The sequence below is a fragment of the Plodia interpunctella genome, chromosome 28 (genome assembly GCF_027563975.2).
Source record: "Plodia interpunctella isolate USDA-ARS_2022_Savannah chromosome 28, ilPloInte3.2, whole genome shotgun sequence".
Taxonomy (NCBI): Eukaryota; Metazoa; Arthropoda; class Insecta; order Lepidoptera; family Pyralidae; genus Plodia; species Plodia interpunctella.
Window position 1 is genome coordinate 1,056,060 of NC_071321.1, and position 12,474 is coordinate 1,068,533.

General features: G+C 33.7%; 1 protein-coding gene across 1 annotated transcript in view; it reads left to right on the top strand.

The window, feature by feature from the left end:
* Positions 1 to 7,603, top strand: part of LOC128681719 (wee1-like protein kinase) — a 29,511-nt gene extending 21,908 nt beyond the window's left edge. The window contains exon 12 of the mRNA XM_053765843.1: positions 642 to 7,603. Within this exon, the coding sequence (XP_053621818.1) occupies positions 642 to 819 (178 nt within the window). The 3' untranslated portion in view covers positions 820 to 7,603. The remainder of the gene's footprint in view (positions 1 to 641) is intronic.
* Positions 7,604 to 12,474: the final 4,871 nt, after the last annotated feature.

The following is a 12,474-nucleotide window of genomic DNA, read 5'->3' on the forward strand; positions in this document are numbered from 1 at the left end:
ATGTGATAAGCGGGGCTAAGGCGGACGAGTGGGGAAGCGCTTCCGTCCATGGCGCCGTCCAGGATCGGCTGGCTTCCGATGAGGGAACTCCTAAATCGCTTCGCTTACGGGGCTGAGGCGTAGCGATTGTCGCGATCAGCGTTAAAAATAGTCTTAAAATTTTGGAGATTCGACGGTAACCCTCATTGGGAATGCTGTTGTTGTCTATCAGCTGGCTTGGCTAGAACCACACGCCAAAAATGTTAAATGCAACAATATTTCCGTGACGACAAAGGCTTGTGTTTAAAATGACATTTTTGGACACAAGCTTTTGTCATGTTTTTGTCATTATAATCCTACTAATGTTATATGTGGGAAAGTTTGTGATGATGTGTGTGTGTATGTATGGTATGTATGTTTGTTTGTAAATCCTTCACGCAAAATCTACTGGACCAATTTTTTAGAAATTTGGTACACGGGTAGAATATGACCTGGATACTTTTTATCCCGAAACTCCCACGAAGCCCCGGGGCGCAGCTAGTACCGCGTTAGTACGCGTCTGTTTCTTTATTTTACTGCTTTCTATGTATGCGTTTTTTTCGTGCATTGAAGAGTTTACAAACAAACAAACAAACAAACAAACAATACTCATTTTATTACAGGTGTATAAAACAATTGACGCCCAATCTCCATTTGAACGAATCGGCGAAGTTTCGCACGAGGTCAGCCAAACGACTACAGAAACCGAGGTTCGACGCTCAACTCGCCGAAATGATACAATCAGTCACGTCGCCAATAAGAATAGACAGACGGACGGACAGGAGGGGTAAGAAGATGTAATAGCTCTATATATATATATATATAAATTGAAATGCAACTTTAAAAAGAAATTTTAAGGCGTTTTACTTTTGTGGAGAAAAATGTTGTAATTATCAAAAAAATATAAACTGAAAAACCTATCTCTAGATCTTGCTGTTAAAATGTGTACAATAACAGGCGCTTTTGTAGATAAAAAAGTGATTTATTAAAATAAAAATAAAAAACTAAAAATCCCTGTTTCGGATAAAATATATTATGTCTCAATATTAAAAAGTAACAGAATAATAATTGAAAAAAAAAAAAAACTTCTGTTAAAATATTGTCTCCCCATTTCATTACACACTTTACAATGAAACAGCGAGTTGAATATAACGAAGCACCATTGCTCCGTACATGTCCGTTGCGTTGGCGTCCGTCGACGGATCAACACTGAAATTGCATAGAGTTTTGACGTACACCGATGTACGACACTGTCAAAACTTATGGGAAAACAACGGAGCGGTAACGCAACGGAGCAAATGGGGCAGAGCCTAAAGGCGTCTGACATGTCTTTTACCGCCATCTAGCGGCAGCCGCGTACACAATAGTGAGCTGGTTTCCGATATTTTCCTTCACCGGAAGCAAGTGGTCTAAAGAAACTGTATTCACGATTAATCGAATACAATTCGACCGAATTGATATGTTCTCGATAGCTCAGTGGTTAAGAGCATTGTCACGGTAAGGCACGGGCGTGGGTTCGATTCCAGCTCGAGTCCTGAGTATTATCTTTACAAAGTTTGTGACATTTTTTCTTATCGAGTGTTATAACTAACAATATAACAAATAACTGTTATAAATGACTATACGTTAATCAGATTGATATAAAACTCACATGGTACAAGAAATTCAGATTTATTTAACAAGTCTTATTATGTCAATAACCTCACTTTTCATAATTTGCAATTCAAAATTGCAATATAAATTAAAAATTGACTTTTTAGAAAATTGTTTTACACTAGAATGTATAGTTTTGATCTGATATCTGATATTATTAAAAACAAATTCAAATAATTTATTCAGAAATTAGACCTTCACAAGCACTTTTTCACGTCAATTTTTATTATTAAACAGTTATTTCTCACAAGCTACAAACTACTTGCATATCGGAACGACCACTGCTGAGAAGAAACGCCGAAACTCATTTGAAAAGTGTCGGTCCCTATCATGCCACATAAGGGCTGTTTTAATTTATTTTCAACAAAATTCAATAATAATTCGGCTTCCCCTGTTCGACAGATCGGACTGTTGGTTCGATTAATCGGACAGCAAGGAATTATAATTCCATTAAGTCCGACCGGTCGGGCTAATTACATGTTAGAACTCGTTAGAGAAAACGCAGTGTACGATTCTCTTAACCACTGCACCACCGTCACAGTTTGACATATTAAATCGATATATAACTGCACACATCACTCTCTTTTTTTTAAATTCCTTTTGTTTAATACTAAATCACCACCAAAATCTGCATAGTAGGCTGTGTGACTACATTGTGCAATGGAAAACTATTATACGTTGCAATGAATTCCTTTATCTGGCGTAGAATAATTTGGAAAGAGGATTTTTTTAGTTTTCGCTGATAGACAAAAGAAATTGGTCAAAGTGGTGGCGCTAGTGTGCAGTCATGTATCACCTTAATCTTTTACTGGATTGACATTTGTTTTATATTATACGACCAAAATTATTTTCTGATAGGGTAGAAACAATACCCATTAGAAATTGAATCTTATATCTTCAGCTATAAGGTTCAAAATACAATACAATCGGTTTCACGTAGACTGAAAATGTGATACGTCGAAATTCAGTGCATAGAATAAGTTCTATACATTTTTCATTCTTAATAGGGTAGTTGCCTGTGTATAAAAATCCTAATATTATTACAAATGCGAAAGTTTATGATAATGTATGTTTGCATCTCTTTCACGCAAAATCTACTAGACCGATTGTTAAGAAATTTGGTACACGTGTAGAATATAAACTGGATTAACACACAGGGTACTTTTTATCCCAAAATTTTCACGGGAGCGAAGCCCCGGGGCGCTGCTAGTAATAAAATATATAAATGCATTCACATACTGAAACACGATATAGTGAAATGTCACTTTAATTGATCAATTTTATTTACATTTTGTATTTTTTTGTTCTCATTAAAGTATAATTAAAACGCATTTTTGACTCCAACATTGGTGACGTCACTTGTGCACACTGTCACACAATTTTTTTAGTTTTTGACACATGGAAAAAGTATTGGATTTGTCTTGATGGCAACTACCCTATCGTCGACTGCAAATATACATATCGTTAATTGATTTTTAATGTTGCGTGTTGTACTATTACTCGAGGAGCTAGGTGGTAGTTGTGCAGCTTTCACATTGGTCGGCTCATTGGATGGGTGACCAAAAATATATTATCTCGTTATATAAACTCCTCCGTGCTTCGGAAGGCACGTTAAGCCGTTAAAATCCGCACTGAGCCGCATAATACTCCTCTCTCTTTCTCTATCATCCACGTGTGTTCCCGGCTGTATTCACAGCTGGGACGCCCGATGCCCGAGATCCGCGTAAAAAATGAAATTCTGATAATTTGGCTCTAACTTTACGACCGGCCGCTTGCCTGACGACAACATTCTTTGGGAATGCAATAGTTACTAACAGCTGTCTCTACCTAACCTACCAAACAGCTGTCCTTTAGTCGCCTCGTACGACATCGTACGAGCATATCGAGTGGTCCTATTCTAGGGCAGAACCACACGCCAATTGCCCACACAAGGAATACCAGTGTCCCATCAATGGGAACATTATACGGCTAATGAACTAAAAGCCATTGCAAAAGCAGTGTTATAATTATAGCATTAAGGGACATTCAAATAATCTAAGCAGAATATGTATTAAGGTGAAACTATTTTTCGTAACCAGATACGAACGAAGCTTTGTCATCATTAGGCCAGCTCCACTCTGTCGCCGAACTCGGACACACGCCGACGCGAATGCGTGAACATTGCGCAGTTAGTGTGTGCGCTTTTATTTACCGCAATGAAAAAACCGGCAATGTACACCGAATCCGCCAAAGTTTGGCGAACTGTTCGACGACAGTGTGGAGCCGGCGTTAGACGCAATTCTTCGTTTTAAGACGTCCATTCGAAACTACAATTCAAAATGGCGACACAAAATTAGTTACAAAGTAAATATTGTCCGTGAATAAGGTCCGCAAAATTATGTAATTTACATTTAATTTGTTTCCGGTGGGAATAAAAATTTAGTCTCAAATTGTTGTCCTTAAATATTATAAAACAAAATCTTCTGCCGCGTCTGTCTGTTCGCGATAAACTCAAAAAATACTGCACGGTTTTTCATGCGGTATTCACCAATCTATACTATTATTATAAAGAGGTAAGCGTTTGTGAGTTTGTGTGTTTGAGACAGGTAATCTACGAAACTTCCAAACCTATTTCAAAAATTCATTTCGTTCATTATCCGAGATTGCTATAGGCTATATTTTATCTCAAAATTCCCACGGGAGCGAAGCCCCGGGCAACATCTAGTAGATAATATTGAGGTGTATAATTTTACTGTTTTTACCCGAGCGAAGCCAGGACAGGGCGCTAGTTAAAATATATAAATAACTAAGTCAATTCCTTCATTCATAATTCATAAGGGTTGGTATAAAAAACAAAACATTTGAATTTAAATTTGAATCTTATGGTAAAGGTTACGAATTAACGGCGTAGAATATAGTAGAATTGGGGTCACCTTAATACAATCTGCAATGTTCTTATGAATATCGTCTCTATAAAAATAACTGCTCGTTGACAATTTGGACTAGAATTTTACTTATATAACGATTTATGTTCGAAGTGCCTTCACCGTATAATAGGAATAAGGTATGTGATTAATAAATTTAATTGTACAAAAAAAAATGTTGTAATGATTATTGAAAAAAAAAAATTTCCTTTTTGAATCTTCCAATTTAATTCATGTGATATTTGTTTGAAGGTTTTGCTAGGTTTAAGATTTTGAGTGCATTTGTATGAAATATAAAAAAAAATATAAGAATATTCGAAAAATATCCTTTCTTTTGTATGCTATTTTGAACTTTGTTGACGTCATTTTCTTCTTATATTTTATATATTTTCCCGTACACTCGATTTGTATGGTTATAACGATGTCCGTGCACGGGAAAATGTAATACCAAGAATAAAAAAAACGTCAATAAAGTTCAAAATCGTTTAACACAAGAGATTTCTTTTTAAATTTAAAGTTTTAGGATTAATGTATGTATGTATGGAGGTATGTAATATGTATGTTTGATTGATGTATTTATGATCTTAATAATAGTTTGTTAACTAAGTTTTTTTTCTTACAGGTTTTATTGTGTAAATAATCATACCATCTATTTTATGATTTCACAGCAATATATAATAAAATAGACTTTTTAACAAATTCCTTTGACGACCTCAGTGGCGCAGTGGTAAAGTTCTTTCCACTGAACCGAGAGGTCCCGGGTTCGAGCCCCGGTCGGGTCATGATGTAAAATGATCTTTTTCTGATTGGCCCGGGTCTTGGATGTTATCTATATAATCTGTTATAAAATATAGTATCGTTGAGTCAGTATCCCATAACACAAGTCTCGAACTTACTTTGGGGCTAGCTCAAACTGTGCGATTTGTCCTAATATAGTTATTTATTTACATAAAATATAAATGTTTCACTTTAGAATGTATAGGTTTGAAATGATATTTTATTTGTTTTCAACAAACTTTAACTAAGTTTACACGTTAGGACTTGTAAGAAAAATAATATTGTAGGTATTCCTTCTCATTACGTTATTTTTCTTACTTTTTATTCTACTTTATATAATGTATTTAAAATTCATTATGTTTGTTTTATAAGATATGCACTCAAAATATAATAAAAAATAATAATTTAAGGCAGCAGTTTAAATAATAACGTATATAAGACGGACGGACAAGCGGTTTTGTTATAAAAATGTAAAAAAAGTCAGTGATTTTTTCTTTTGTGTTGTGGCAACACTTAGTTACGCCATCTAGCGTTAGAAACGGAAATCAATAGTACATAATATTAATAAGTAAACGCGAGTCCATTCGAAATATGTTTAGAAATAAATACAATATCTAATATTTATAATAATAATGATTAAGTGTAAAAAAAAATATTGATTTTATTATTTTTAAGTTTATCAGAACATTGAGTGAATCTAGTTTTTGTAAGAATGAATTTGTAGATGAAACTGGAGATAGTAATCGTGAAATCTTTTTGAAGAAACTTATTTCATTATGTGTAGCTTTCTCTATCCCCCGGCCGAACTATCTTATGTTTTGCGAGCTATATAAATAGATATACCAAAAGATAGGTCAGCCACTGGTGAAAGGAACAGCAATATATGTGGCCGTCCAAATGAAAAGGGACCTTATGGCGCCCGGCACTTACGCCATTATTGCCGTTGTTTTGTATTCGAACAACGGCAATATAGACCTAAGTGCCAGCTGCCATAAGGTCCCTTTTGATTTGGACGGCCATTTATATATTTTTCTTCTATAAGTTATTAGTTAGTATTCTCTCCAGTTTTATTATCTGCAATTTCATGGTGATAAGTCGCCAACATAAATTATATGACATGATCAAATGCGCATTTTTGTAATCACTGTAACTTCTGCACTTTAAATAATACATATTTACATTTGTTTTATACAATACATTTTCAAAAAATATATGTTTTCGGATCAGATAGTTCTATAATAATGAATTGTGATGATTAAAATCTGTTTGCTGACAGTTTTCAAACATTGACCAGTAAAAGTTTGATAATTATGTTGTCGACTTACAAATGGTCGGACAAAGTCGGTAGTATTGTATGTATGTAACCGTTTTTTTAAAAAACACGCTACAAATGTATATGGGCGTATTAGTAGCTTGTGGTCTGGAGATTTTTATGTGAAAATTAAAAAAAAAAAAGTCCAATATCCTAGAAAGTGATTGTTCTGTTTTCCTTTTTTCTTTTCAAAATTGTTAACTTTTTAGGATGATATCGTGTTTTTATTTAGTTAAGAATATAAGTTTGTAATTTCAATTATAATAAAATTAATCCATACGCTTCATTTAAATTTTGCATATTTTCATTAACTTAATATTATTGTAATTTAACTTAAAAATCTTCAGTACAGTTTGATGTGCGTGTTTGTGGAGAAAAATGATTTTTTTTTACAAGTTTTTGTCGTTGGATTTTGCATTCTTATGCATTTCATTTGTATGTTTTTTTTTTCTAAAACACATTTATGCGTAGTAGAATGAAAAATCGAAGAGACGAAAATACTGTGTGAAAAAGATTTTTTTACAACAAACTTATGTATCGAACATATAACTTAGGTTTTTATTAATTATTTTATTTATTAGCTCACATGGTGGGTCTGTAATTAGTTATAAAGATCTCAAACTATATATTATTGAAACCAGCGTCCCAACGTTAGTTTCGTTCGTGTAGCTACGGGGCAGTGTAGCTTGCATTTTCCAACATTAACCGGTTAATGCCAGAATTTGCTTGTATTGTTCGGTTAAAGTTCGAAATCGCATCGGGCAATGTAGAATAGTTGTTTCTAACATTGCCCGGGTAATATGAGAAATGCCCGATTGTATGTGACTGAATGGCTGTCTGCTGTTTGACCAAAGTTGGTGATGGAAATATTGTGAATAAATGTTTGTATATTTGCAATTATAATGAATATTGTATCAAATAAATGTGCTTGTTTCGATTATTCCCGTGTTTAATTTTGAACTTTGACCGCATACAGAAAAAATACATCAAAAGAGTATGATCACCTCGGTGGCGCAGTGGTAAAGTACTTGTGTCCGAACCACGGTTCGATCCCCGGTGAAGTCACGGGTTCGATCCCTGGTCGGGTTATGATGGAAAATTATCTTTTTCTGATTGACCCGGGTCTTGGATGTTTATCTATATTATGTGTTTGTTATAAAATATAGTATCCCATAACACAAGTCTCGTACTTACTTTGGGGCTAGCCCCTGTGTGATTTGTCCGTATATATTTATTTATTTATGTAATTTACCACGTCTTACTTTTCGCGCTTTGAATACATACTACGTATATATTAACGCGATTTAGTAAGAAACTTTTTTGTTGAATGTTGCTAACGTTTCAACCAGTCCAGTTCCAGTCTGGCTGCGACCACGGCATACATACTTCAGAATTATTAAATAAAAAATATTCGTGCTAATCCCTTTAATATACATATGAGTGACCACTTACCATCTTATACCATAGATTCGGACGCGAATGTGTGAACATTGCGTAGTTAGTATGAATGCTTTTATTTATTTACTGCAATATATACTGAATCAGCTAAAGATTAGCACACTGTTCGACCACAGTTTCCAAAAAAAATCCCAATCTGTCTGTCCAAAAATTTCCAATTTTTGTATTTACTTTAAAGATTTAAGTTCGGCTACCCGACAATAGATGGCTCTTAAAACAATTAAAATGACACGGCTACTACTCACAAGATGGCACTATTTACATAATTAGGTACCTTTGAAAACCCATTTGATCAACAATACACAACACTATAAAATCAATTTTGTATAATACTTCATATTAATATTTTAAAAAGGATCTAGTTTTTCTGTTTTTTAATGCTAATAATAATTTTATTGCATTACACAAATCACGACCGTGCTACATTTAAATATAAAATTAAATACCAAAGCATGAAATCCCCAATTTATCTGCTAAAGACCTCGTAAATAAAGCTAAATATAATTATGACAATTCCAAATCTCCATTGCTAATTTATGAAAGGAAAGCGTGTCGAATTTCACAAAAGATGGCGGCACGTGCGCCCGATTCCCGCCTAAATGTGTGTCAAATTCAAATATCGACCGTTTGTTTCTTTTGGCGCAATTAATTTCGGTTTAAAAAATAAAAACTTTTTTTATGGTTATAATTTAGTGGTTCAATAAAAGGGATGGACTTTACATTGAGAAAATGTATCCTAACTAAAAACCTAACTTGAATAAATACTTGTCTTCACGCTCTATCTACTCTATCAATCTTCTTGAAATTTTGCATACATGTAGTTTGAAGTGTGGAGAAGGACATAGGGTACCAATTATACAGGAAAATTAAGGCGGGCGAAGCCGCGGTCAAAGGCTATATAATAAATAAATATTCTTACCAACCTATTTTTTCACTAGTACAACCGTAGACAGAAAAAAACATTCCGTGTCTCATTCTAATTGTGTACAAAAATTACTTAAATCTTTTAAAGTAGTGATTGCCTGAAAGACCTACAAAACCATCCTATAAATCTCCCTCTAATTTAATGTATAAATAATGTAAAATCACTGCGCCGTCGCCGTTCACTTCATCCGAACCTGGACCCTTCCTCATTGCAAACTTTAAATAAGTAATTGTTATGACAGCGAACCCTTTACAACAATAGACAATGATTTCAATGCGCTGTAATATGCGGGAAGTTGTGATAAATTATATTTTTTACACACATCGAAAAAGAGGCATATCGTATGTTATGACTAGCGGCCCGTTAGCGGTTTCGCTCGGGAAGATCTTAACAAATTATACACCTAAAACTCTTGAATCTGTTTAAAAAAAACGCATAAAATCCGTTGCGTAGTTCTAATAGATCTAAGCATACATAGGGACAGACAGCGGGAACTATACTACTTAAGCAAAGATAATGACGACCTCGGTGGCGCAGTGGTAAAGTGCTTGCCACTGAACCGAGAGGTCGATCCCCGGTCGGGTCATGATGGAAAATGATCTTTTTCTGATTGGCCCGGGTCTTGGATGTTTATCTATATATGTATTTGTTATAAAATATAGTATCGTTGAGTTAGTATCCCATGACACAAGTCTCGAACTTACTTTGGGGCCAGCTCAATCTGTGTGATTCGTCTTATAAAAAAAAAATATTTTATGTTCATGTTAAAATTACACATTGGTTAGGTACCTACCTACTTGATGACATATAAAATTTATTTAATTTTCATTATTTATACTGTTCTTACAGCTTTACACCTAATACAGTAATATCAATTATTTAAATAATTTACGATGAACCAACAGCAACCAGTGAATTCACACTGGAAGATTAAATCTATTTCTGTTCGCGATGAAATTCAGAGACCCAAAATGCATACAGATTTATAATAAATTCCACGTCAATTTAATTGATCAGTTTTAATAATGACCCTTTTATATACGCTCTTATTTATTTATATTAGGAATGCTTTTGACTCCAAAAACGTGACGTCTGTATGACGTCACATCACGTTCATGTGTCAAGTATAAAATTTGATATACTTAGATACTTTTTTCAATTGTAATTAGTCTGATAAATTAAAGTGACATTTAATTATTATATTTGGTTGTATAAATACATATTTTTTTTATTCAAACAAATACTTAGTCAATTATGTGTAAAAATACTTACATTCCAGTATAAATTTTACTTTAATGATAACTGAAAAATATGTCACGCAAATACAATCACAATTGATTAAATGGAATAGACGTGAAATTCGTTTTGTATTTTACTTTTATGGTGTGTAATGCTCTGTTGAGTTAATTTGTCAAGGTTATGAGTGTGTCTTGTAATAACTTGATGTTCAAAGATAATAGAAAAGAATAAGTAGACAGTAAAAATGTATTTTTATTGATTTTTTTATTTATTTTCTTTAAATTTTTAGTTAATTACTTTAAAATTTGCCAAATAACACGAAAAAGGAAGGTCACCGTATCATTGTGACGTCATCAAATGCTTGCAAATTAAATTCATAGACTACACTTATTGCATTTCGAAACTAAAATACTACCAATTTTCGTCAACGGATAATACTTTTTACTGCATAATTTTTAAAGATCAAAATGCTTTGCATGTATACATGTGTTTAAGACCTTTAGTTATGAGGGAATCGACCAATAACACAGCGCGGGGGTGTGGCTAATTCCGAATTTTCTTTTTCTTCAAGTTTCGTTTTCCTTCACAAGCAGCCAGTACTGGTCTGACCATAGAGTATAAATGCTGCGTTCCGTTTAAGCATTTGTTAAGTGTCAAATGCGAAATGAACATTTTTTGTTGTAATTTTAACAAGAAATATAATTATTATTATTTTTTACAAATCTTGCGTTTTGTAGATAAATGTTGAACAATTGATTGTAGTTTTACCACAGATATAGCATTACATAAAATATATCTGTGAGCTATACCGACATTTATGTTTTAAAATGTTATGTTGTCAATCTGAAATTATCTAGTTTTGGAAATAATTTTAAAATGGTACTGTGTTGACATGCTTGTCAACTGACTCCTGTTTCCTGTTCAAATTAATTCCCGAGTTCCGTATCTGATGGAATGTGGTTACCTATACCACAACATATTGACACCATAATATTCTTAAACTAGCTTTTTGCCCGCGGCTTCGTAAAATTTCCACGGGATCAGTTATTTTTCCGGGATGAAAGGTACCCTATGTCCTTATCCATACTTCAAACTACATGAATGCAAAATTTCATGAAGTTTCTTAAGTAGATAGAGCGTGGAGAGGTAACAAACAAACTTACTTTCGCATTTATAACATTAATTAAGAAGTTATGGTGTTTAATGTAATAAATGTTAGACAGAACAATATACTATTTATTCTAAAAGCATATTCCTTTTAAATGCCCAATGGTTCTTAACTCCTTGTCCTCGTAATGTAATGAACTGAATAAAATTGAACAATATCCACTCTAGAAGTAAGGAATGGTCTACATTATTTATCTGGATTGCTGGACGTCGTAGCACTGTCTACGATAACCGTAGAGCCTCTACAGAATTAATCCTATATCCCACCAATATTATAAATGCGAAAGTTTGTGAGGAGTGTGTTTGAGTAACAAACACACAGAGTTTCACGCTAAATCTACTGGAGGGATTGTTATGAAATTTGGTACACGTATAGAATACAACCTGGAATAACACAAAGGGTACTTTTATCCCGAAACTTCCGAGCCGATTTCAAAAATTCTTTCCCCATTAGTATGGTACATTATCCAAGATTGCTATACTATATTCTATTTAAAATTTTTTACGGGAGCGAAGCCCCGGGCGACATCTATTGAGATTATAAAGACAGAATCAAAATTAGCAACTCTTAGTAATTTTACAAAAATAAAACGCGTCATTAAATACAATAACGATAGTTCCTATTGTCCCGTTAAACTTTTCTTTTCATGCCATAAACAAATGACCACAGACACCCTGAGAATCTTTTATTCTGAACACGCCCTAACACAGATTAACTGGGAAAAACAATGAATCCGATCCTTTGCAGATATCGAAAAAAAAACCACTTAACTACAACCTTTTTATTTAACCCTTGTCTATGACACACACATACACAAATCTCAACCAAACACGATTATCTCAGCAAACACTGCCTCCACTCAAACACTTTATTTCAATGTAAATAGAGGTCGAAATACAGTAACAATAAATGCAACATAAACTTTGTAAGTCGCTCAAGCGACCAGTATAACGGGACCTATGCTTTTACAAATATATCCGTAAGTTATTAACAATGTTATATACAATAGAGGAGGCGGGGA